The 26,105-nt window shown below is 36.7% G+C and overlaps 1 protein-coding gene across 1 annotated transcript; it reads left to right on the forward strand.

Annotated features, from left to right (window-relative positions):
- The first annotated feature begins 530 nt into the window (after window positions 1-530).
- On the forward strand, window positions 531-26,105 carry LOC121431903. Its single transcript, XM_041629683.1, has 12 exons — window positions 531-703; window positions 12,460-12,682; window positions 14,356-14,579; window positions 16,156-16,253; window positions 17,612-17,745; window positions 19,317-19,373; window positions 20,416-20,490; window positions 22,121-22,240; window positions 22,949-23,080; window positions 23,599-23,637; window positions 24,675-24,766; window positions 25,589-26,105. The coding sequence occupies exons 1-12, from the start codon at window positions 603-605 to the stop codon at window positions 25,695-25,697; spliced, it is 1,404 nt and encodes a 467-aa protein (XP_041485617.1). The 5' UTR covers window positions 531-602; the 3' UTR covers window positions 25,698-26,105.

Here is a 26,105-nt window from a genome sequence, read left to right on the forward strand (position 1 = left end):
GTGACAGAATGTTACGGATTTGCATTTTATCCACTTTATGCTTCTTCAGATTCGATGCATTCTCAACATCAAATGGGAATTATATAGGAGGGGATGCAAATTCCTCCTTAATTTTCTTTTGATATAATTTCTTAGGCTATTCTTATATCCTATCAAGGCCGAGAACTTGCCCTTTGTTGCCCCATATATGAACGATAGATAGGCCACTGGTTTCAGTATTGCCAACCCCCCCCCCCCCCCCGCCTTTCGCGGATATAAATGGATGCCTTTTTTTCACCGGCCGTCGGGGGGCGGGGGGGGGCGTATACCTCCACATCGTGTACCCCGGCTTTCACTTTCGAATCCCTCCTTTCCCTGTCACTCTGTTAGTTCTCTAATATTCTCAACCTCTGAATACTTGTTTATATAGATTTTTCATAATTAGCTTTATAATTTTTTATGAAAAGAAAAACTTAAAAGAAAGAAAGAAAAAAAAAACAATGACGTCATCTCTCTCAAAAAAATATATTGATTCGTCGTTGTTTGTTTTGGTTCGTGCCGAATCGGTCGGAGGTCGAACGATCGCACAAACCCGGCGCACAAATTCTAATTAAAAAATCATAATGGGAACGATCAAAATAGAAGGCATCGAAATTTATCCAGCTCAGACAGAGGGCAGCCCAGATGTGTATTCTGAAAGTCCATTTCGCCTTGCCAAAGCAAAGTAAGTTGCCGATGTGACAGGGCCAAGGTTTTATTATTACTTTGATCTTAGTCCCAGGTATTGATTGTCGTGTTGGAAAGTATTAAGGGGAGGGGCCAGGCCAGTTCGATACATGCCGCCGCGCACTGAAAAATCACGCCATAAGTCGTATGTTGTGGACGCCAGAAGTGGCCTAGCAGCACGCGCGACCCACTATAGTACTAGAAATCCACTGCCAAGTGCAGTTCATGGTTATTAAAGATGGCCAAATCGTGGTTTTGGGAACCACTCGTACTCGTAGATTTGTGTACGCGCACTTGTGTACAAAGTGAATGGAGGTGGAAATAGGCACTCTAGGCGACACCGCAATACTTACCCGTGTTAAGAAACTGGGACTCCACTCACGCGCATTTGGGCAGCCCTAGCTTAGAACTAAGCTTTCTTTCCGTAAAAAATCTTTATTCTTATGATTCAATAAACGTTAATGAATGTATAATTACTCTTAAATCGGTACTCACCGGTTCTTTTCTTGAATTTTCTTCCAAATTCCCACGCTTCTGGCAACAATTCTGCCTACGATTCTGTCGCCATAGACAGCTGTTCATGCAACTCTATTTATAAATGGAGCGCCCCTTACGAGAGTTGTTAATGCCGCGGAGAAATCGTTAGGCATTTTGGCCTGTGATCAAGGCTTAGCTGTTCTATTTTTTTTCATATGTGTGAGATCGAAATCACAGAGAGTAAACACTCTTCCATATGGAAGAGTGTATACTCGCTGTGATATGATCCCGATAGGGAGGCGCAACACCCCCACCCACATGGGCGCAAATCCCAGGGCCGTGGGACATGTACCCCTCACCCAAAATAGTAGGGGGCACATTATGAAATATCCCCCTACTATTTTTGGTCATTTCATTCAAAATAGAAATAAAACATTTGGAAGAGACGATCTTACTTTTGGGATGCCCCCCTTTTTTTGCTTGTTTGCTTGTCAAATTTCTTTTGGTTAAGATGACCTTCTTTAGGGGGTGATAAACCTTCTTTTTTTTGTTTGTTTGTCAAATTTTCCAGCCCCTGGTCCCCCTACCTTTGGGGAGAGATTTCCGCCCTTGCAAGTAGACATACTCTTGATATTGTTTGCGAATCTGCACGGGCGTCGGAGGCTGGGGGATGAGGAAAAGCGGTGAGACGAGAACAAAAATAGAAGCGGAAAAGAGGACAGAAAAAAGTGAAAGAAAGAAAAATTAATGGAAAATAAAAGGGAAGAGAAAATAGGGAGAAATGTGATGGGTAAAAAAAATTGGGGAAAGAAGACAGAAAAAAGTGAACGAAAGAAAAATTAATGGAAAATAAAAGGGAGGAGAAAATAGGGAGAAATGCGATGGGTTACGTCGAGATTTATGTGCCCGTGCAAAAAGAAATGAGCAGAGGTTGAGATGTTGTCCGTTTGGGCAAATGCCTGTCTGTTTCTCGGACTGGCGCCCGTGTTGCAAAAATTATTACCGTAAGCTGATGGAATCACTGCTTCATACCGACAGTGACAGGATTTAGGGGTTGTAGGTATAAATCGCGCTCTAACACTCTAAAACTGTGTTCTTTATCAAAAAGCTGTCCTTCATATTCATTTTCGCAAAAGAATATAAAGTTAATTTAAATCATTGTCTGTAGTTATCCTGTTTATGTTTAAAATACTTAGAAATTGGGTTAGGTTATAAGGTTACCAAATTATCAGGGCAGAAAATATATATTTTTTCTGATTTTGCGCGTCGAGCTGGCATTATTTGATCTGTGAGATTATGTTTTTGATGACATTCATTGTGTTCACAGCAATAATTATTAAACATTGCGCACGCGCCGTGCGCCGCATGAATTATGTAGATCAGTGAATAACTTACCACTACACACGAGCAGTTGCATAATATATACAGAGCAACTGCCCATGTTTAATGGTCCATAATATACCGACTTTTTTCTTTTTTGGAAAGAGTATGAAGTTATCTACTGATATACTGAATGTACAATAAAAGTCATTATCATGTATTTCTTGACATTTCATTTACTTTTTTTCCCATCCCATAGCTGCTCGCATAGACCTACGCCGTCACAAATAACAAAACAAAATCTCACTTTTTTTTCTTTTTTGGTGGGGGATGGATTTTCCACTGGATACGCAACGGTACAATTTTTCAAATTATTTTTTTCTGCTATTTTCATAATAAACTTTAAATGATTTCGCCTGTGCACTATTATTTTTTTAAGACAACTTAACAAAATTACATCTCGTCATCATCATCATAGCATCGTCACCAACTTCATTCTCATCTTCATCACCACTACCACCATCATTATCATCATCATCACCGCCACCATCACCACCACTATCATCTTCACCAAGATAATTTTCATCATCATCATCATTGCCATCATCGTCTTTCTTTTTTTCTTATTTTTTCCCCTTCCCTTCTTTTTTTCCTTTCTATTTTCCTCCTTTTTTAGATCGAGGGGCATACCACCACGCCCCCTCACTGGATATCGGCCTCTAAATATGTTTGTTGTTGTATATAAGTTGGCGGATGCCTCATGAAATGAAATAAGAGAAAATAAGGAAAAGGAAACTAAGAAGAAAAAAAAACAAGAAATGAGGAGAAGAAAAAAGAAAGCCAAACAAACAAGAAAAAACAATATCAAAATTTTGTTGTAAAGTCTTCTACGTCAGTTTAATAATTATGTTTTCAGTGAAATGAGAACATAAAAGAATTGAAACAAGTAAGAAGGGCTATACATCGTAGCAAAGAAATAGAGGGAAGCTCCGAGACAATAAAAAGGGTGAGAAAAAGAAGACTTTGAAAACCTCACAACACGTACGAGCATAATAAAAAAAAACTGGAATAAGCGAGGACAAGTAGCTGAGGGACCCTCCCCCTCTCTCTATTTATTTATCTATCAAACTCGCATATACAAGAACTTCTTACTAATCAAAATATTGCGAGCAAAAAGCACGAGCTGACATTTTTTTTTAAATATTCAAAACTTATAGAGAGACGCATTTTAAACATTATTCATGAAACTTATTAATCATTCATTTCCAATCATTCGATTGCGACAAATGATCTGAGAATTTAGTGTTTTTAGGAATTCATTAAAAGCATAAAGTTGTATCTCAACATTAAAATATTGCAGGCGCAACGCATGAGCTAAAGCTTTATACAAAGATTTAAAAAAATGACATTTTAAGTATTTTTGGTAATCACGAAAAAGATTGATATTTCATGAAAGAAAGCTCAAATCCCGAGGAGGAATATTTTTATGAATTGACTTTAAAAGCCGGGGGCCACTTCCATTCACGAGTGGATACCATGCGTGATCATGGGGTCTCAAAAAGCACCTTAAACACGTAATTTCCTGATTCTGAAAATGCACCCCTTAACAAGTATTGACGTGTACCGTACCCTTGACAAGAATTGGAAACAAAACGATACTCTTTAAATATTCCCTGAAATGACCCCTAAAAAAGTACAGGAATGTTTATTGTTACGGGTCCTTCGGTCTTCGGCTTTTTTACCTTTAATTGGCTTAGCACGACCCCACCTAGCTTCTACACCTTGCGCAAATTGGACTCTAAACACGAGGTGTTGGGGAAAACAAGGACATCCTTTATAAAACATTTTAATCTTGTTTTATCATCCCCTCAAATTCGACCCTAAACACGTAATTTTCCTAGCGAAATAGATATACCCCTTTTTCATTATTTTTGTGTTTTTGACACCCTTATCACGTTACGTACGTAACGTGCCCTATAGTGAAAAAGATTTTTTTTTTGTCGCGCATATGGTATCCACTCATGTAAGTGGCCCCCGGGCTTAAAAAACTGTGGAAGCCCCATTTAATATTTGATTATGGGATTATAAGTCAAATAAATAAAAGCTGAAAAAAAAAAGTATTTTGTGTTCCTCTATCATAATTCTCTTTCTCTTTAACACTAGTTCCCTTTTTTTTTGGGGGGGGGATTTTGGTTAAAAAAGCTAGGAGAGAAAAAAAAATCATAATTTCTGGCTATAGTCGTTGAAGTGGTAGGGACACCCCCCCCCCCCCCCCCGTTGTTATGCATTACGCCAATATGGGACCAAATGATCCTTCATGTCCGGCGCGAAACTTATGCAATAAATTAAACTTTATTTTTTGAAAAATTTAAAGCTTGCGCTGTTAACTCCAATCGCTTTCACCTGAATTTGCGATGAATGCTAGCGTTATGAAATATATCATTATCAACGTCTGGCGAAAAGAATAACCAACCGATCACCTGACGAGAAAGCGTATCACGTGATCTGCATAACAGCTTCGATCGCGAGTCAGAAGTGAAGAGCAACTGCCAAGAAAATCAGGAAAAAGTCGTCAAAATGTAAGTTTCCCTTAATATCTTTCATTTTATTTTTGTTGCTTACAATGAATTTACGATTTTTAATTATAATATTGGCCAAAAAAAGAAATAGAGAGCGTACTTGTGAAATAATATCGAAATATCCTGTACTCAAAGATTTCTAGCCCCGCAATTCCACTGATGTCGCCTATGTTTGGACCTCATTGGTACTAGGAGTGGAAATAGGCACTTGTTCACTGCTACCATCTGGCCTGTGGAGAATCTACAGGTAGGACTATGGTATGCCAATGCTGTATAGAGCACACACTCTAAAAAATCATTAAAATATCACTTTTGTGACCAAAATTACTAATTTTCATACAGTTTTAATTTATTTATCATTAGTAATGTGGGAATAATTTTTTTATTCACCAGAGCGCTCAAAAACTTGAATTTTGGGCATATTTTTGTGTACGCCCTCTATTGGTGGAAAGTAATATGGCAAGAAAATTTTCATTTTTTGATCTCTATTTTTAATTAAGAAAAAATGATATAAAGAATCAAATTTAAATAAGAGCCAAGCAGTATGAATTAACAGGACTAATGGAAACTGTCAGTGTAAAAAAATCAAGCATTTGCCCCAAAGATAAAGAGAAAATAAGCCAATCATTGCCACCCTTATTTTGTCACACATGGAGATATAACTGAGAACAAGGTTATATTATAACCTTGTTCATTGAATGAGTGGAAATAGGGCACTCCTAGTACCAATGAGGTCCAAACATTAACATGTATGGACCTCATAGGCGACATTACCCAAAAATATGGGTTAGACAATGCTGTTCTGATTTCCAACCCAAGACTTTGGTAAATGTACGCCTTAATACAAATTGGAGTTACGTGATATGACTTTCATTTGTTGGGGAGACATTAAAAGTATTAATTAAGTAGTTCAAATTAAAATATATTATCATTAAACTTACATTTCAGGCCCTTTTTGTTGATTTTCGGTGAGCGTTCCACACAGCTGCGACGAGTGATCAACTCCGAAGTGATACGCGAACTGGTCAGCTGATCGGTCAGGTGATCGGTAGATTATCTTTTTGTCAGACGTTCATAATTTATGTAAAGCGTATCAATCTTCAGTATCTTGATTCCAAAGTATCAGTATTGCAGATAAATGTCATTATTGATTGGAATCAGTGGCGGATCGGGGGGGGGGGGGGGGGGGGGGGGGGGGTGGGGTGAGCATTTCTGCCCGATCCCCCTATTGAGATTTGTAGTAAATATTTTGGAATTAAATACGTTGTTCATACTAGTTATGCGACCCCTCCCTTATGATGATCACAGCATTATTTGTAATGGGGATATTTCGTTCATAATTATTCTTGTCTCTTCTTTCTCCTTTTTAGCCTTTTTTTGCTTGTTAAAACCTTTTTTCCTTTTTTTTTGGGGGGGGGGCTCGCCAAATTTTACGTGGGTCAAAATTACCTTCATTTTTTTAGTGACAATCTTTTTTTCATTTGTCCAGTTCTACGCGAGACAAAATTACCTTCGATCATTATTATAGTTAAAAACTTTTTTTTATTTTTTATTTATTTATTTATTTTTTTTGGGGGGGGAGGTTGCCAAATATCACGCGAACGTTTGTCAGCTTTTACTGTTTTATTCGACTTATAATCAAATATTAAATGGGGCTTACCACAGTTTTTTTTAAAGTCAATTCATAAGAATATTCCTCCTCGGGATTTGAGCTTTCTTTCATGAAATATCAATTTTTTTCATGATTACCAAAAATACTTAAAATTTTTTATCGATGTATGACTATAAAGCTTTAGCTCATGCGTTGCGCCTGCCATATTTTAATGCTGATCAACTTTATGCTTTTAATGAATTCCTAAAAACAATAAATTCTCAGATCATCAATTTTGTCGCAATCGAATAATTCGATTGCGTCTCTCTATCAGTTTTGAATATTCATAAAAAATATCAGCTCGTGCTTTTTGCTCATAATATTTTGATTAGTAAATTCTTCTCTTATATAATCGAGTCGGATAGATAGATAGATAGATAACTAGAGAGAGAGAGTTGGGGGGGGGGTCCCTCAGCTACTTGTCCTCGCTTATTTGTTATTATTTGTTATTATGCTCATGTTGTGAGAGCTTTGTGTTTTCACATTTTTTTCTTTTTCAACCTTTTTATTGTCTCGGAGCTTCCCTCTATTTCTTTACACTATATTATAATGTAGTCCTGTTTCAATCATTGGCGGCGGAAGCCCCAAATTTTAGGAGGGGACAACCTAAAAAATTTTGACAAGCAAAAAAAAAGGCTCTCAACCCAAACATTTTAGGGGGGACGTAGGAAAATAAATTGACAAGCAAAAAAAAAAGGTCAACAACAAATTTAGGGGGGAACGTCCCCGCTTCCGCCGCCTATGGTTTCAATTCTTTTTTTGTTCTCATTTCAATGAAAACATCATTATTAAACTGACGTACATGTAGAAGACTTTATTACGAAATTTTGACATTGTTTTGTTTCATTTGTTTGGCTTTCTTTTTTTCTTCTCCTCATCTTCTTTTTCTTCTTACTTTTTCCCTTTCCTTATTTTCTCTTCAGTATTTCATTCAGGTATCCGCCAATTTATACAACACCAAGCATATAGAGGCGGATAATCAGTGAGGGAGCATGACGGACGGTGTGCCGCTCTAAAAAAAAGGAGGAATATTGGAAGAAAAAAAAGAAGGGATGGGGAAAAAATAAAGAAAAAAAAAGATGATGATGGCAATGACGATGATGAAAATTATCTTGGTGATGATGATGGTTGTGGTGACGGTTGTGGTGATGATGATGGTGATGCTAATGATAGTGGTGATGATGATGATGACGAGATGTAATTTTGTTATTTTGTCTTTGAAAAAATTAAGTAGTGCAAAGTTGAATTCATTTAAAGTTTATTATGAAAATAGCAGAAAAAAAATTGGTATGCGTTCGAGGAAAATCCATCCCCCACCAATCTTTTTCAAAGGTAAGATTTTTTTTTTTGCCCGGGGGGGGGCCACTTCCATTCACGAGTGGATACCATGCGCGACCATGGGGTCTCGAAAAGCACCCTAAACACGTAATTTCCATATTCTGAAAATGCACCCCTTAACAAGTATTGGCGTGTGAAACCCTACCCTTAACAAGTATTGGAAACAAAACGATACTCTTGGCAAATATTCCCTGAAATGAACCCCTAAACAAGTACAGGAATGTTTTATTGTTACGGGTCCTTCGGTCGTCGGCTTTACCTTATTTGGTTTAGTACGACCCCACCTTCTACACCTCGCGCAAATCGGACTCTAAACACGAAGTGTTGGAGCAAAAAGGACATCCTTTATAAAACATTTTGATTTTGTTTTATCATCCCCGCAAATTAGACCCTAAACACGACGGTTTTCCTAGCGAATTAATAGATACCCTTTTTCGTTATTTTTGTGTTTTTTGACACCCTTATCACGTTACGTAGGTAACGTGCCCTATCGTGAAAAGGACATCCTTTTTACGTTTTTTTTTGGTCGCGCATGGTATCCACTCGTCAATGTAAGTGCCCCCCCGGCCCCCCGGGTTTTTTTGTGACGGCGTAGGCCTTTGCAAGCAGCTATTATTATGGTAAAAAAGTAAATGAAATGTCAAGAAATACATGATAATGATTTTTATGGTACATTTTAGTAGGCCTATATCAATTCATACTTGTTATCAAAAAGAAAAAAGTGGGTCGTTACGGACCATTAAAAATGGGAAATTTGGGCATTTTATATTTAGGATAGAGCAACTGCTCGTTATAGACGTCACAATAAATCAAGCATTCTAAATTCTATCAACTCCATTTTTGTCAAATAACACCTTCATCGATATTTTGAAATGATTTTTCTCATATTTTCATCATCTTTTTATCAGGGTGAAATTCCCCTTTAATTTACAAAACAGATTCGCAAACAATATCAAGAGTAGTGGGAGGCAAGGGTGGAAATCTAAGGTAGGGGACCAGGGGCTGGAAAACAGAAACAAACTAACAAAAAAAAAAAAAGGAAGGTTTATCACCCCCAAAAGAAGGTCGTCTCGTCCAAAATACATGTTTTACTTCGATTTAAATGATGTAGGCCTATTTCTTTCCATCATATATAAAAGAACAAAAATAGTAGGGGGACATTTGATAATGTGCCCCTACTATTTTGGGTTAGGGGGAAGTGTCCCCCTGGGATTTGCGCCCATGTGGGTGGGGGGTGCTGCACCTCCTTTCGGAATCATTATGGAACAGTGTGAATAGTCGCTGTGATTTCGATCTCATACCTATAAAAAAAATAGAACAAAAGAACGCCTTGACCACAGGCCAAAATGCCTAACAATTTTTCCGCGGCATTAACAACTCTCGTAAGGGGCGCTCCATTTATAAATAGAGTTGCATGTGTAGCTGTCTATGGCAACAGAATCCATCGCAGAATTGAAGCCAGAAGCGTGGGAATTTGGCAGAAAATTCAAGAAAAGAACCGGTGAGTACCGATTTAAGAGTAATTATATATTCATTAACATTTATTGAATCATAAGAATAAAGATTTTTTACGGAAAGAAAGCTTAGTTCTAAGCTAGGGCTGCCCAAATGCGCGTGAGTGGAGTCTCAGTTTCTTAACACGGGTAAGTATTGCGGTGTCGCCTAGAGTGGAAATAGGGAACCGTGCGTGTGACTGAATAAAGCGCTGCTGTATGAAGTGAACGGTGGTTCCCTATATCACGATAATGCCTTAAAGATTAATTATCATTAACCGTACTAATTAACATGATTAACGTTAAGCATGTTAAGACTTAATTTTACAAAAACTTTTAGGGACAGCATGGTTATGGACAATGATTTTCCGTTTCTTTCAGAAAATCTTAAATTCCGTTATCTTACAGCATGTATGAGTATGAGTCATGACTATGAAAACGGAAATTCCGTTTCCCCACAGTCAGACTTTGACTTGTGTAGGATGGATGGTCGGGGGTCCTGGCTTGCCGGACACATTATATTTTTGAAGCCTTCTGTCTTCTGACTCTGTTTTGTCTTTGGATTACACTAAAAATACGAATAGTTGCAATCATCTTCTATTTTGTTCTCTATGATATTTCATAACATTTTGTACTAAAACTTGATGAAACTTTGCTTGTAATTTTTTCCAAAATGACTTTCTAAAATTGATCATCCGGACACACAACCTGTCCTAGTGTCCGGACACACAACAACTGGGTATACATTAACCCTGGGGCCGATTGCACGAAAGGATCTTTTCAAGGACTGTCTTTCGTGTCGCCCATCTTTTATGATACTCTATAAGCGGGGTGATTCGGAAATTTATGATAAAGAATAAGATTCGTTAGCTTGCTTTTAAATCAAATTTTATGCAAATTCATGATGTATCACATCATTTTATAAACAAATATTTTGTTTATTTTAACGGACGAATAAAATATGTTTGCAGATGATTTATTTAAAATGCATTTCACATGGCACATCATAAAAAATGGGCGACACAAAAGACGGTCCTTGCAAAGACCCTTTTGTGCAATCGGCCCCTGGGGCTTACCGTGTATTTGACCATACTCACGGGACTAGCGTGATTTATGGTCTAAATATTTCTCCAAATGAATTGTGAAAATAGAATGCACTGACCACGATTATATGGATGAAGGTCTAACGAGTGGCAGTCTCCTGACATATGGGCACAAACTGGAACCTCAAAAAGCGAAAAGTTGTCTCCTACCCCAGTCTCGATCGGCCATTTTGTTACGATTCATAACAAAAAAAAAAAAAAATTGAGGTTCCAGTCTGTTACGATTCATAACAAAAAAAAAACAATTGAGGTTCCAGTCTCGATCGGCCATTTTTTTTATGAATCGTAACAAACTGGCCGATCGAGACTGGGGTAGAAGGAGAGAACTTTTCGTTTTTTTGAGGTTCCAGTCTTGAGACGTATGTTTTCCTGACATCTGGGCACAGACTGGAACCTCAAAGAAACGAAAAGTTCTCTCCTACCCTCATCTCGATCGGCCATTTTGTTACGATTGAGGTTCCAGTCTCGATCGGCCATTTTTGTTATGAATCTTAAAAAACTGGCCGATCGAGACTGGGGTAGGAGAGAACTTTTCGTTTTTTTGAGGTTTCCGTCTCGAGACGTATACCTACAACCCAGGGAGCTCCCTGGGTTAGGTATACATGAAAAAGTGACTATTCCGCTAACCTGGAAAATCAGTGCTTGAGTGACCGAATACTGGGCGCTTTAGCCTAGATCTAGTCAAGCTTGTCGTTAAGTTGAAGTGCCCCAGCATGAAATGAAAATGACATAGAAAATGGCTACATGTAGATCTTTATTACGAAATGATCCCACAAATTATTAGTCAATATACTCATCAAATTGGCAAGAATTGTACTTATCAAGGATATAAAAGAGAGAGAGCGATGGGGGAGGTACATGTAGGGCTATCAAATTTTTTAAGAGCGGATGTCCAATATAAAGTCTTTAGAATACTTGATTCTGCTTCCAAATGCTAGTTGTCAGGTTGTCTAGGTTTCGTAGGTTTCAAGCTGAACATTGCACTGCAGAATGACACAGAATAGAATCCCGCTCTTGATGGCTAACATGCATTTTCAAAAAATTGTTTGTAATTTATAATAATAATATTTATAATAATAATAACGGGTCGTGTGGTCCAGTGGTTTGAGCATTGGACTCATAATCGCAAGGTTGTGAGTTCGAATCCTAACTCTGCCATTGTCTCCACTTTGATAAAAAGGCCCAAGAGTGATATCTGTCGTCTATAACGTCAGCCACTATGACTGATTAGCCTAGACGTAAAATGTTTCATAGGTAATTGGTTATATACCAGCTTGGCGTTTACCAGCAAAAAATGCTGTCCTGCCGAGTTCCTACGGGAGTTACATGTACCACCACAATTGATAATGATATCATTTATTCTATTGATGTTTTAATTATACAACAAAACAGTGAATTTTGTCAATAAAAACAAGTTGACTAAATATTCACTTGGTCTGGATTTCATGGTGGCTCGGCGCATGGGTATAATGAAAAAAAAATTGCCGAATGAAACATTAAACTCAAACTGGTTGTTGTTGATTCATAGCATCTAGTGAGGTGAGTATGTGATCATTGTGTAATTTACAAAGGGCAAAATTTGTATCTTAGTCTTCCCAAAAATATATGCTAAAGAGTGGCTGCATTAGATTAAGATATTAATGTCAAAATAGAAGATTCTCAGCATGTCTATAAAAAGTCTATCAATATGCTTGATGGGAAATTTGCCAAATGGAGGTACTGCTCACGCATTACTCACACAGACATCAAAGTGTGTCATGTGAGTACGCATTATCAATTTTTCAAACTTTCAGATGGGTGTCCGATGACGAAGCATCGATATGCATCGCCTGCAACCAGAAGTTCACCCAGCTAAGACGGAAGCACCATTGCCGGATGTGCGGAAGGGTCCTTTGCAGCAAATGCTGTAAGGAGAAGGTGCCCCTCCCTCAGCTCAGCCTACATGACCCCGAGAGAGTGTGTGATATATGTCTTCCCGTCACAGAGCTGGTCACCAAGGCACGATCCGGCTCAACAGTGAGTACCGTAGAACATTATTTTTTTAAGCAACAACATTTGAGCCCGTATTCTGTAGTCCATTTTAATGTAAAGCCTAAGCTTTAGTTTTGGTAACCCCCCCCCCAAAAAAAAAATACATATCACTATTCCATTTCAAAACAAAAGGCAGCATTTTAAGCCCATTGATATAGCAGTGCTCACAGGTGATAAGCATAGCTGTACACCACAAGAATACTAGTACCTTCTCTATCTATCCCAAGGAATTTTCTACATGACCATATGAGTGTCATGTGAACAGGTACCGGTAATATTATAAAACCTAAAGAAGTCAGAGACAACCTAAAAGACACTCAGCTTTTGTGTTATTTAATTCACCTGGCTTCCAAATGATTATCTATTTAAAAAAAGTATTCCTTGAATGGAAGCGCACTGTAAAGGCTTTGGGACTAAATCCAGGGTAATAATATGCTTTTGAGGTGCATAGGGATGGTGTATCACAATGTGATATGCAATATACAAGGATGGGGTATTATTATCATCAGCATCATCATCATCATCATCATCATCACCATCATCTTCATCATCATCATCATCTTCATTATCATCATCATCATTGTCGTCATCATCATCTCATCATCATCTTCATTATCATCATCATCTCATCATCATCATCACCATCATCTTCATCATCATCATCATCATCTTGATTATCATCATAATCATTGACGTCATCATCATCATCATCACATCATCTTCATCATCATCAACATCATCATCATCTCATCATCACCATCATCTTCATCATCATCATCATCATCATTATCTTCATTATCATCATCATCATTGTCGTCATCATCATTGATTGAAGGATTTTATGAAAAAATATCCATTCTCGCAGTCCAAAGACTGAATTGCAATGGTTACAATGTATGTACAAGATAAAATAACTAATACAATTAAACATTTGGTTCGAGAAATAAATAGTAAATGAAATAGTTACATGCATGCATAATTGAAAGTAGTACTCTTTGAAACGATTATTAGTGAGAAATAAAAGTGTATTCACTGGGAATAACAATGCAATCTAGGAAGTATATTACTCGAAAGTTATTAAAATTGAATATTATTATACAAGAATGCTATTTTGAAATTGGTTGTTTGTAGATTGATATTGCACAGGTTTAAAATGAAATTGAATGATCTGGGTGAATATATGGTAAAAATAAAATCAAACTAAAGTCATGCAATCTCTACTCAAATTATGATCAAATTAAAATCATTCATGATTAAACGTAATCAATTATAAATCGTACTAATTCAGTGATTAACCAAAATATGCAATTGGGAATATTTCGAGTAAAATATTTAACTGAAAATTACAAATTTTATTAAAGAATGCTCCTGTATTGAAATAAATATTAGTATTGCACATGATCAGAATACAAAGAAACATGAAATGAATATAAATAAATATCTTATTCACAACTGCGTAAAAAATTAATGAATAGTAAAATGATAAAAATCATCATCATCATCATCATCATCATCATCATCATCATCATCATTGCTATTAAAAAAATCAATTTCCAACTTTTGTCACTGTGGTGCTATACTTTTTTACAAAAAGATGCTGAAAGATTTGATCCCCCTTTTCAAGACACCTTCCACTTCTCTCCGACCTCTCTTACCAGGCATTTCAAATTGAAGCATCGACTGGTCTCTTGGAGAACGTATGTGACCCCAAAGGACTTAGAAAGGTCGTTGAACTTGGTGGCCTACAGACCTTGATCTATCTATCGAGGGTCAACGCCCAGCCCGTCAAGAGGGCCTGTGCCTCTGGGATTCACAGCATGTCTACCCATCAACCGTTGCAGCATCTGCTAGCGGATGCAGGAGCTATCAAGGCCATTTGCAGGTAGGTCTAGGTCTCCAATGAACAATTCTATGAAGCAACCTGCTATACAGAGATATTGTGCTGATTATATCCACTTGATTCTTGTATTGACTAGGCCCGTTTTGGGTACATGTGTACACGCACAGTCAGGTCAGTGCATGTGTACTAAATTCCATCACCGTGTACACGGTAGCATCTGCATAAAGCTTGCATGGGACTATAAAGTCAGTGAACAAGCTCACAGCCTCACATTAAATCTTAGTTCTCAGACACTGCACATGTTTTAATCACTAATATGTCAATATATTTCAATTAACCTAGAGTGAGTTCACTTCCAAAATCGCTGATTTAATCCACATTCATTCTGGAGACTCAAGTTTTTGTTCCACGAAATGGGTCTGCTCCGGTCTCGAAAGCGTTGCTCAATCAAACTCAGAGCCAATTTGAGAATCACCAATTGCGACAAGATCATTGCTACAACTTACGTGTTGTACGCTCGTACACATGTGCTACAAGCCTACGAACAAACACTCCTCAAATTGACAATAAAATAATGAAAATCAATCGATAACTTCAGTTACACTTAATTCTGAAGCAATCTGTGCATGCATGTACGGTTCAGTATACAAAATGCGCATCCAACGTGCGTTGGTGCTAGCTAGGGCCCTGCACTGATTTTCTTTTGCATTCTTTATTAATTTAATGCACTACTAAGCTGAGTAAAGTTTTTAATTGCACCAATTTTTGCGGATTGATACTTCTAACTTCTCAGGTAAGCTTTAAAACCGCGACTTAGGCTATATAGACCCCTTTTTATGACATGTTGATGCGGGTCCGTGTCGACATGAGAACATAACTCGCTCTCAGTGTTTACAACGTGTACACGACCGAAAAACACACCGTGTACACGTGCATCAAAATGGACTTTCAAAACGGGCCTAGTATTGACAAATTCCAGATTGGTAATTGACCATGCCTTTTGCAAATATTGTGCCGCCGATTTCTGCATAAATCATGGGCTGCTCCGATAGGTGTAAATGATATAAACAATGCACATACGCAGTAGTAAGCGCATTTTCTCAGTTGCTATGGCAAATAGCAAAAAGCGCATGCTTGAGTCGCAGACAGCATGGTAGTCGGATCGCAAGGTGTGCGGTGCCGATGCATATGACTACCTACCGATTCATCTCTACTCACTCAGTCGTAGACCATTCGGGTCGTAAGGTGTGCAGAGAAAACAATTTCAGAATATTACTCCCAGACAGTTAAATTTGTGCTGCTAAATTGAACCTCTACTGTTTGAAATGTGTGTCGCATTCAACTATCCATAGTTAAACCAGAGTTTGAAATAAAGCTGAATTAAGAATACAGGTGGGTGTTTCATAAAACTATTCATAAGTTAAGAGCGACTATAAGAACGACCGATAAACCTTTCTTACGCGCTTAATAATAATGATCATCATTGAAAATCGTTTACCACAAGAAAGGATCACTAGTCATTCTTACAGTCACTCTTAACTTAAGTACAGCTTTATGAAACGGCCCCCAGGTCTAATAATTCAAGCACGTCTTCTTGCTCTCCCTCATTGATATGCAGTATCCTATCAACAGCAGACGAAAGTCAAGAAACACTCATCATCGATGCAATAAGTGCCCTTATGATCTTCGTCAAATCCCCACATCTCAAGACAAAAGGTAAAGACCGTTTTCAAAGATTGATTTGTTTAATTTTGCCAATTTTTGTCCTTTTTTGTATGAAAGACTTAGATTAGATGAAATGGACATCAATTTAACCCTAATTCTCCCGAGGGGAGGGGGGGCCATAATGCCCCCCCCTCAACAATTTTCGCGATATATCTGCTGCGCAAAATTTTTTGACCTCGCCGCTCACTGACTTTTTACTTTCAAGTCTTGTGCAAATTTTGAGACCAAATTTGTGACGGCCGGTTACGCGGTTACGACATTACGCAACATTATGTAAGTGCATGTCAGACCCAAAATTGCTCATAAATGTGATTTCATGTACAAATCCAATGCAAATTGTGTATTTAGCCAAAATTCATAAATGTATCATTTCTACTTTTACTGATTAAACTTAATTACTTTTGCCTTCTTTATGATCAAAATTAAGTCTGGAAAGATTTCCAAAGAAAAAAAAATAAAAAAACAAAAATGAAAAAAAAAAGAATTTCATAAGAAATTAAAAAACAATAAAATACATAAGAAATCGGTCATGTTACCATAATTTTTTTCATTCACAATCGTTAGGAATACTATTAAGAATATTTTCACCAAAAAATAGCATTCGAATCAGAGCAAAAAATCTGATATCATGAATAAATTAGCATAATTAATTCATATGAAATAAAGATATATGAATTCAGTGAAATTTACCAATGCAACTGCATGGATTACGTCATTCTCTACCATCATACAAATTTTTGTTGTGATCGCGCAATCAGCTGCTGAGAATGACAAGGATAAAAATACCCCTGGAGATTTAGGGTTAAGGCGTTGCTTGTGTATCATGTCCTACTCTTGGATTTTCAGAATCGTTTATCATTCAAATCATGTAATGTGTTGACCTTACCCATCTTAACACCTATGATTATATTAATGAGAACACAGTTTTTGTATAGCGCATATCACATTATGATGTAACATCCCTATGTGCTTCCAAAGGACTTGGATATCGTTACCCTGTCTTTAGCCCCGAAACCTACTATGGTGCGGAAGCATTCGAAGTGAAAAATTCCTGCCAGGTGCCCGTTACCTCACCTGGGTTGAGTGCAGCATGGTGTTGATTTAAGTCTTGCCTAAGGAAATTACACCCTGGCTGAGATTTGAACCCACAAGCCTCTGTTTCAAAGTCAGGATACAAATCAATTGGAATACCATGCTACACAAGGAAATCTAATGGTTTATAGTGACTTACAACCCGTGTTGAAACTCTGTGGGGTGCAGGCAGCAGAGGCTTTAGTTCCTCTTGCTGTCTACTCATTGAAAAACAAACTTGAAGTAATTTAATGATGCTTTTGATATCCTCTCTGTAGCAATATCTGACGGTGCCTTACAACCCGTGTTGAAACTCTGTGGGATGCAGGCTTCGGAGGCCATAGCGCTCCTTGCTGTCCGTACGTTGAATCTCATCACAGAACATGCCGGCAATCATGCAGCAATTATTGAGGTGAGTAAAGTGTTTAAAAATTATGTCATTAATATAAACAGTGTTCATCGTTGATGTAAACAAAGATACTACAAGGGGAAGATCAGACAGTACATAAACCGCGTGATGAAATTCTCGGGAAGAGTGCCCTACAGCGTTGAGCAAGGAACAACCTTTTTTTACCTTTGCGTATCGCGAGATGGTTGTGTACAAAACATATGAGAGAAATGGTGGTGATAGGTTGAAGGAATAAACAATTTTTACATTTCAATTTTTTTTTCTTCAATTCTCCCCCCTCCCCCTTGAATTTGAGATGAATATATTTCAGAGGTTTCTTGGTTATAAAACGTGGAATTATTCCCATGCACCACCCTTGAGCCCTGTCCAAACTCCCCTCTCTCATTTTCCCCATATGTTTTATACACAGTCGCGTGCCGATATGCGAAGGTTTACTTACTCAACGCTGTTGGGCGCCCTTCCCCATAAGCATTTTTCGGCCATTTTGGAGCATTTCAAAAAATCGTTGAAGTGTCCGATCTTCCCCTTGTAGTTTCTTTGATGTAAATGAAGAAAGAAATAAAGATGCAGTATCCAGTACTGAGCGCTCTTGAGGGACAATGGGTAGGTTTGAAAAATAGCATTGAAAACGGACGTACTGGGGCTTTTTGATATGAACTTATCAGAGTAAAGTCGCATGAAACAACAGGACACTGGAATGTAATAATATGTGACAGAACCCAGAAACGATGTGGATGCTAAATGACGAGCTGTGATTGGCTGTCAAGATAAAAAAAATTGGCTTAGGAAACAATTCAAAATAATAATAATAATAATATAGGATATTTATATTGCGCACATATCCACCTTGTTAGGTGCTCAAGGCGCTCCTATATTACCCGGCTAAGCTAGGCGTTTATAGCGCACACAGATTCTTAAGGAATTACTTCCTACCGGTACCCATTTACCTCACCTGGGTCGAGTGCAGCACATCGTGGATCAGTTTCTTGCTGAAGGAAATTACGCCATGGCTGGGATTCGAACCCACGACCCTCTGTTTCAAAGTCCGAAGACTAATCCACTGGGCCACAACGCTCCACAAAACACTTATTAATGTTAAAGTTTTATTGAAAAAGAATTGTAGAACTTATTAGACATGAACTTAGGATCAATGACTGGTATTGATGTATTTTCAGGTTTTAATATGGGATGTGGTAGGTCTTTATATGTCATTGTTCTGGGAAGGGGGGGGGGGTATTTTTCCCTCTCTTGGCCTACTTAAAAAAAAAAATCTTCAGTATTTCATCAAAACAGCTCTCCTTGACATTCTTGAGCAAAATTAATGGGCTAGTATTTGACAGGTACTATAGACATGTTTCAATGAATAATTCTTGGGTTTGTGAGTTGCATTCACATATTTTTATTTATAAGCCATATAAACATGTACCTTTGCATTTGGAGGTTTTAAAGCTTAACCTATTTTTTTCATAAATGTTGCTTTACTCAAACAAACAGCTCTCTGTTTTGTTCCCACAAACTGTCATTACTCATTGCTGAAATATAATGTTTTTTTTTTATTTTACTTTCATTATTAGAATGACAGAAATGCCTTGCCACATCTTCTTTCACTGACCACATCAAGTGATGAACAGGTATTAAAATAAGATTCAAGTAGTTCAATTGAACACCTATAGGGATTTACGATATTAGATATTTGGCTACTTCCTCATTACTCTCTTTAAAGGGGAATCCAGCCTTGGACATACAATTTCTGTGTTGGAAAGGAGAAAAATAAGTAATAACAGAATGGTGAAAGTTTGAAAGAATTCAAACAAGCAATAATGGCTGCTTTAGAATTTAGATCCCTAATACTATGTAGATTTCAAATTGGCAACTGGGGTAAGTAAATTATGACAAAGGGCAAGGACAACTTTCCCATAGGCCATGTACTTAATGATCAGGGGTTTGTGGTTTTATCGTCAAGTTCCCATTCCCCTGTGGTAGTAATCTAATTATAACCCAGGTAGTATATTGTTTTTTGTCCTCATAAAAGACAATATAATTTGAAGTAAAGCTTTTGAAAAAACGACATTTTAGCCATTTTATCAATTTGAGTACACGGAAAAGTAGTCCTTGCCTTACATCACTATGAAATCACATATGCGACCAATTTGAAGTCTCCATGGGTATAGTGATTACCAATATTTACAACTTTTAAAAATTCATAACTTTGTTATTGTCCAATATTGTTCAATTGTCTGATTTTTCTTTTTCCTCTAAAAACATGTTTTAATGGGGGTTGGATTCCCCTTTAAAAATGACAATAAGTTGATATATTGTATACCCAGTTGTTTTGTTTCTGGACAGGTTGTGTGTCCGGACGATCAATTTTTTAGAAAGTTATTTGGAAAAAAATACAAGCAAAGTTTTATCAATTTTTAGTACAAACTATTAGGAAATATTGTAGAGAACAAAATAGAAGATGATTACAACTATTGAATTCATATTTTAAGTGTAATCAAAAGACAAAAGAGAAGGCTTGAAAAATGTAAAGTTTCCGGACACTCGACCCCCATCCTACCTCTTGAATTGTTTTGTTCATGTCAATGAAGAACACAATGTAGTGTTAAGAATACAGAATTTTAATTTTAGAAAATGGAAAACTGTGGACTCTAATTAATCTTCTCTTTTCAGATGCAAGAGATCACATTAAAGACATTAGGAGGCTTGTCAATGGGAACAGACTGGCATAGACATAGAATAGTACAGGTATGCATTGAGATCTATAGAAATATTAGGCCTGTCTATGGGAACAGACTGGCATAGACATATAATAGTACAGGTATGCATTGAGATCTGTAGAAATATTAGGCCTGTCTATGGGAACAGACTGGTATAGACATAGAATAGTACAGGTATGTATAGAGATATACAGTGCGTCCCACAAAAAACGAAACCGAGATTTATCGATGATTTATCATAACTTAATCAGTAATAAAATAGACAAATGACCTACCAATTTAAAGCTTAGAATCTCCTCTTTCATCTGAAATTACTTAGATTATTTGTCATTCTCGCATGAGTGAGCAAAAACAATTTGAAGAGGGGATACCAAAAATTTACTTGGCGGGCTTTATCTGGGTTTCAAAAAGAAAACCACATTTTCAAAATGTTCAATATCTGCTCTTTAATTAGATACCTCAATTACATAAAATGGTCAAGAAATAACAAAGTTCTGGCTATTTGAAATAAGGCTTGAATTTCATAAAATGAAGAGGTTTAACAGGCTAGCGTTCAAACTCACTCGACACTCTGTTTTGTTGACGATCAGCCATGCATTAAGTCTTTTGTTAACGCGCGATAGCTTCTGTGGGAAATCGGTGAAAACACGTTTATTTACTGAAATTATAGAAATGCAAGCATTATTTTGAGAGAGCATAACTTTTTTACTTCTTGACCATTTTCTGTGATTAAGGTATCAAATGAAAGAGCAGATTTTGAACTTTTTAGGAATGTGGTTTTCTTTTTGAAATTCAGATACCCCCAGCCAAATTAGTTTTTGGTATCCTTTCTTCAAATTGTTTTTGCTCACTCATGGGTGAATGAGGAATAAAGTAAGTAATATCACATGAAAGAGGAGATTCTAAGCTTTACATTGGTAGGTCATTTGTATATTTTATTGATGATTAAGTTGTGATAAATCTCGGTTTCGTTTTTTCTGGGATGCACTGAGATCTATAGAAATATTAGGCCTGTCTATGGGAACAGACTGGCATAGACATAGAATGCATTGAGATTAAAAGATGTATGGGTGGATGGATGAAGGAATGACTAACTGATTGATTGCATGAATGGATAAATGAATAATAAATTGGTAAGTGAAGGCTTATAATGACTTTTGAAATTGCAATTGAATTTAAGTAGGATAAATGATTTGTAATAAGAAAAAAAAGCTATGAATGCATGGATGAAAAAGGAAAGAAAATGTACCGGGGAATATGAATATTCTATTTAGGCATGCAGTCTCTGGAAATGACCCACATCTGAAATGAAGTGAAACACCATACTATGTCATTGAAATGTAAATAACTGTCTCTCAAAGAATTTGAAATGAAAAAAAAAGATGAAAAAGAATATTTATGAAGATATAAAGCTGAAAGCTTGAGGAGGTGTGTTGATTGAATGTATAACCTTGTGATAAGATATTTTTTGGAGGATCATTTATGTCAAGCTTATCAAAAGAAATTTTTATTTAAGAGAGTTGTAGAATAATAAACAAGATAACATTTCCCAGACTAAAATTTAAAGTGAATTAAAAGGATAGAATGGGAAAAGGTAACCTCTTGTAAAGTCTTTCTCTGTTTGACAAGCATACTTTCTTGTATCTTGCTTGTATCAGGAGGACTTTTCATCTGGGCGATGCCTTGCGAGAGTATTGAGGTCAAGGCCAAAGAACAAGCAAGTGCTATGTAATGCAGCATGCCTGGTTGCTAACCTAGCAACAGGAGAACAAGACCAGGTATTCTTACAAAGAAATGTTTTTGAATCATTTTTACACATACATGTACAAATTCGATCATCAAAGATTGCCACATTACTGGGTGTGTTACAGGAGGCAAGACCCTTTTTAAGGTTATTTTATGTATTCAGTTTTTTCTCGCTTGCATAGCAGAGCGAGACCATAGGCGCCGCTTTTCCGACGGATGTCGTCGTCTACATTGAAATCTTAACCAAGGTTAAGTTTTCGAAATGTCCTCATTTGATTTATTTATTTATTCATTCATATGTTTAATTTGATATTTATTTTTTGGTTTACTTTATGATTGATTATTTATCATGCAATTGACCAATTGATCTCTTTCAATTTCATTAAAATCTACATGTAAGTTTCTTAATCATATACATGTACATGTTGCATATGTATACATAGCTTACATAAATTTTATGAGTAATAATTTCAGTTATATGATAACTTGCCGTTTATTTCAACAGGGTTTGCTTGAGTTAGGTTTTTCAGCATCTCACTACGGAAATTAAGGTTTCAAATAGCTTTAAATGTGCAATAATATTATAATAATAGAAGAAAAAAATGCAATAATGAAAGGAGAGATTGTGTTTCATTCTTGTAGCTTTTCAATTCTACATTCTCTTTTTAATTTGAAGTTGTTTATAAGTATATCCCATGGATAGGATGTAAAATGGTGGGTCATTCATTTTGTTTCCCCAGGGATCATTGTCAGAGTGCGTTGACTCCCTATGCACCCTGCTATCTGAGTTCCGCTCTCAGAAGGAGCTCCTGAAGCATGTCGCCAGGGCCCTCGCCAACTTTGCCAAGTACCGCCACAATGCTTTCAGACTTGTAAGTATGATTCTCATGATCACGAGGGGTCTATTGTGATCGGTAAAGAGTGGAAATTCGAAACAAGTGCCAGTTGTGGTGATGATTTCAAAAAGAGTTGGGACAGAATCCAATGAAATGATGATGCAAGTTTCTATATGTGCAAATAAAAAAAAATATGTATATGGCATAGGATTCATGAAGAAATTGTTTAAATTGTGAAGACATTCATGGTGGGACAGATAAAATGGGTGTCAATGAGGATTAGTGATGTGTCATGGTTTTTTTTTGCCATTTCCTCATGAAATGTGAAAAATGTAAAAACCTTATATAATTGAAGTTCTTTAAAAAACTATTTTGTCAATATTTTTTTCATACAATAAAAGGAACTTTAGGAAAATAATTTTGAAAACAAATATCAAATCAAAATCACATTTCTTTTTCTTGGTATCTTTTCTTGATATTTATATATAGCAATGTGTTGTACCAGTCACATAATGACGTAATTTCTCACCTTTGTTTCTCTTGTTCATTTTCAGGTGGAACGTTTGCCAGTGATTATCACGATTTGTTTGAAGGTAAAGATATTACAATGGCTGTGGCTAAAACAGAACATAAACAAATATATTGCAAGGTTTCATTGGCATTGGCGATTTCATGATTGGTGTAGAAGGCTGGTGCTGGTGTTTGGCAAATTCAACACCAGTAACAGCATGTATTGTCAATGGTGGTGTTGGTGATAAACAAGTTTGGTGTTGAAAACTAGTGTAATGGTTTGGCAAATCCAACATCAGTAACAACACCTATTGCTAATGAGGGTGTTGATGTTCAATGCTGGTGTTGTTGTTTGGTTTATCCAACACCTGTAACGTCACTTATCACCAATGATGGTATTGGTGTTGAACAAGATGAACAAGATTGGTGTTAAAAGCTTCTGTTGGCGTTTGACAAATCCAACACCCATTGCCAATTTTCGTGTTGGACAAAATGAGCAAGGTTAGCGCTGAAAGCTGGTGTAGGTGTAAGGCAAAACAAATCCATCTCCAATGGTGGTGTTGGGTTTTAACATGGTGAAAAAGATAAGTGTTGAAATCTAATGTTAACATAAAGGCAAAAACAACAGGACAGCAATTAACTTTTTGTGTGAGAGATAAATGTAACTTGATCTGAAATTTTTAGGAAAATCAACAATCAAAATGTCGAGAGAAACGAAGAAAAATTTGGGTTCCAGACTTTTCAGTGTTTTCTCTCTTCAGTATCAAACCACCTCTCAAGCATGCAATGAGAAAACAATGTCATGATGCAATCTTCATATATAGCTTTTGATATACAATGCATTCTATAAGATAAGTGTTTGAAGTGCCTTTATTCAGAAAAAATGAAAATATTACTGAGAAGAGGTGCTACATGTAAATCTGAATAATGGAAAATTAAAGTTTTAAATAGAATTGGTCAACGATTGGCGGTATAAGTCACCATCACTTCACTTTTTTTAAGGTTTGAATATATTTACACTTTATTCTAGCTTTCATACATTGGTTGTATCCTCAGTTGAAGAATACTGCTGTTATCTTCTGAAGTAGTAATTCATTAAAACAATTCTTTCCATTTATAGTCAAATGCTGAAGACGTTGCTCAACAAGGAGTGAGAATCGTTCTGCACCTACTCCAGCATTCCCCGGATTCTACCATCAACTGTCTCCTCACGTAAGTTGGAAAAAGAATGATATTTTCACATAGGGTGAAATAGATCAGTACAGCTTCATGAAAGAGTATTGTCTTATCACTTTCTCTGAAAGAGAAAAGCTTTTTATTATTTCACCTTGTACTATTGTTTTTAGGATGACAATTATTTTAATAATTGAATCTATGCTGAAAAGGGATGGTCTTATTTTATGATCGTAATGTTGGAAACATGTTCTGAATAGTGCCAATCACTGCAAGAATAACACTGTTAAGAAAAATGCTATTTCACATAAAACTCAAAAAGGTAAATCTTTACATGTTTGTCAACATCTTCTATATATTTTCCTCATGTATTTTGTTGTTTTCATTTACATGTGTTTCCATCACTTTACAGTAAAAATACAAAGTAACATAATCATTCAAAATTGAGGAGACAGAAGGAAAAGCCAAAAAGATTTATCAAGAGCTGTCACCTGACTATAAAGTAAATTCATAGATTTGCCAGTAGACTGATATGAGCGCGTCCTGGTCTAGTGGTTCTAATTCTTGCCTTTCAAACAAAGGGTCGTTGGTTCGAATCTTAACCATGGCATAATTTCCTTCAGCAAGAAATATATCCACAATGTGCTGCACTTGACCCAGGTGAGGTGAATGGGTACTGCAGGATTAATTCCTTGAATGCTTGAGCGCCTAGGCAGCCCCACTAAAGCTGGGGTAATAATAGCAGGGCCCACTGTAAATATAATGCTATTATCATTATTATTTATAAATTGATTGATTGATTGACTGATTATTTGATTGATAAATTTATATATTGATTTATTGATTATATCGTTTTTACAGCGATGGTGCCACAGATCTCCTAAAGTTCATATCCAAATCACCAGGGATGGTGGATGCTATGCAGAGCACACTCCTCATGCGAGCTGCCGAGAGAGAAGCGCCCTCTTGAGTTCAGTTTATTAAAGGCAACCTGTGTTTCATTCCGATCTCCTGAGGCTGAGGAGAACACGCCACTGATATCTTACCAGTGAATGGATAAGTTTTGCTATTTCATATGATGAAGAAAAAGTAAAAGAAATATACTTTACAAGTACTACTTTCTCCAGTTATATAATTGGATTTAAGCCCTGATTTGGCCATGTTATGTGATTGAATGATTTTTAACATTGTGCTACTATACTTGCCTATAGAATCTCATAAATTTTATTAATAGATATGATACATGTACCTCAAATATAAAAGCCACCTAAAAAGTGTCCCCAACTTATTGACTGTTGAGCTAAAGGGAAAACCTGCTATTGAGCCTCACAGCCGGATAAAATACCTTGGTGTGGGTGGGGTATGTCGGAGGGGAGGG

Source organism: Lytechinus variegatus, chromosome 18 (assembly GCF_018143015.1).
Source record: "Lytechinus variegatus isolate NC3 chromosome 18, Lvar_3.0, whole genome shotgun sequence".
Lineage (NCBI taxonomy): Eukaryota > Metazoa > Echinodermata > Echinoidea > Temnopleuroida > Toxopneustidae > Lytechinus > Lytechinus variegatus.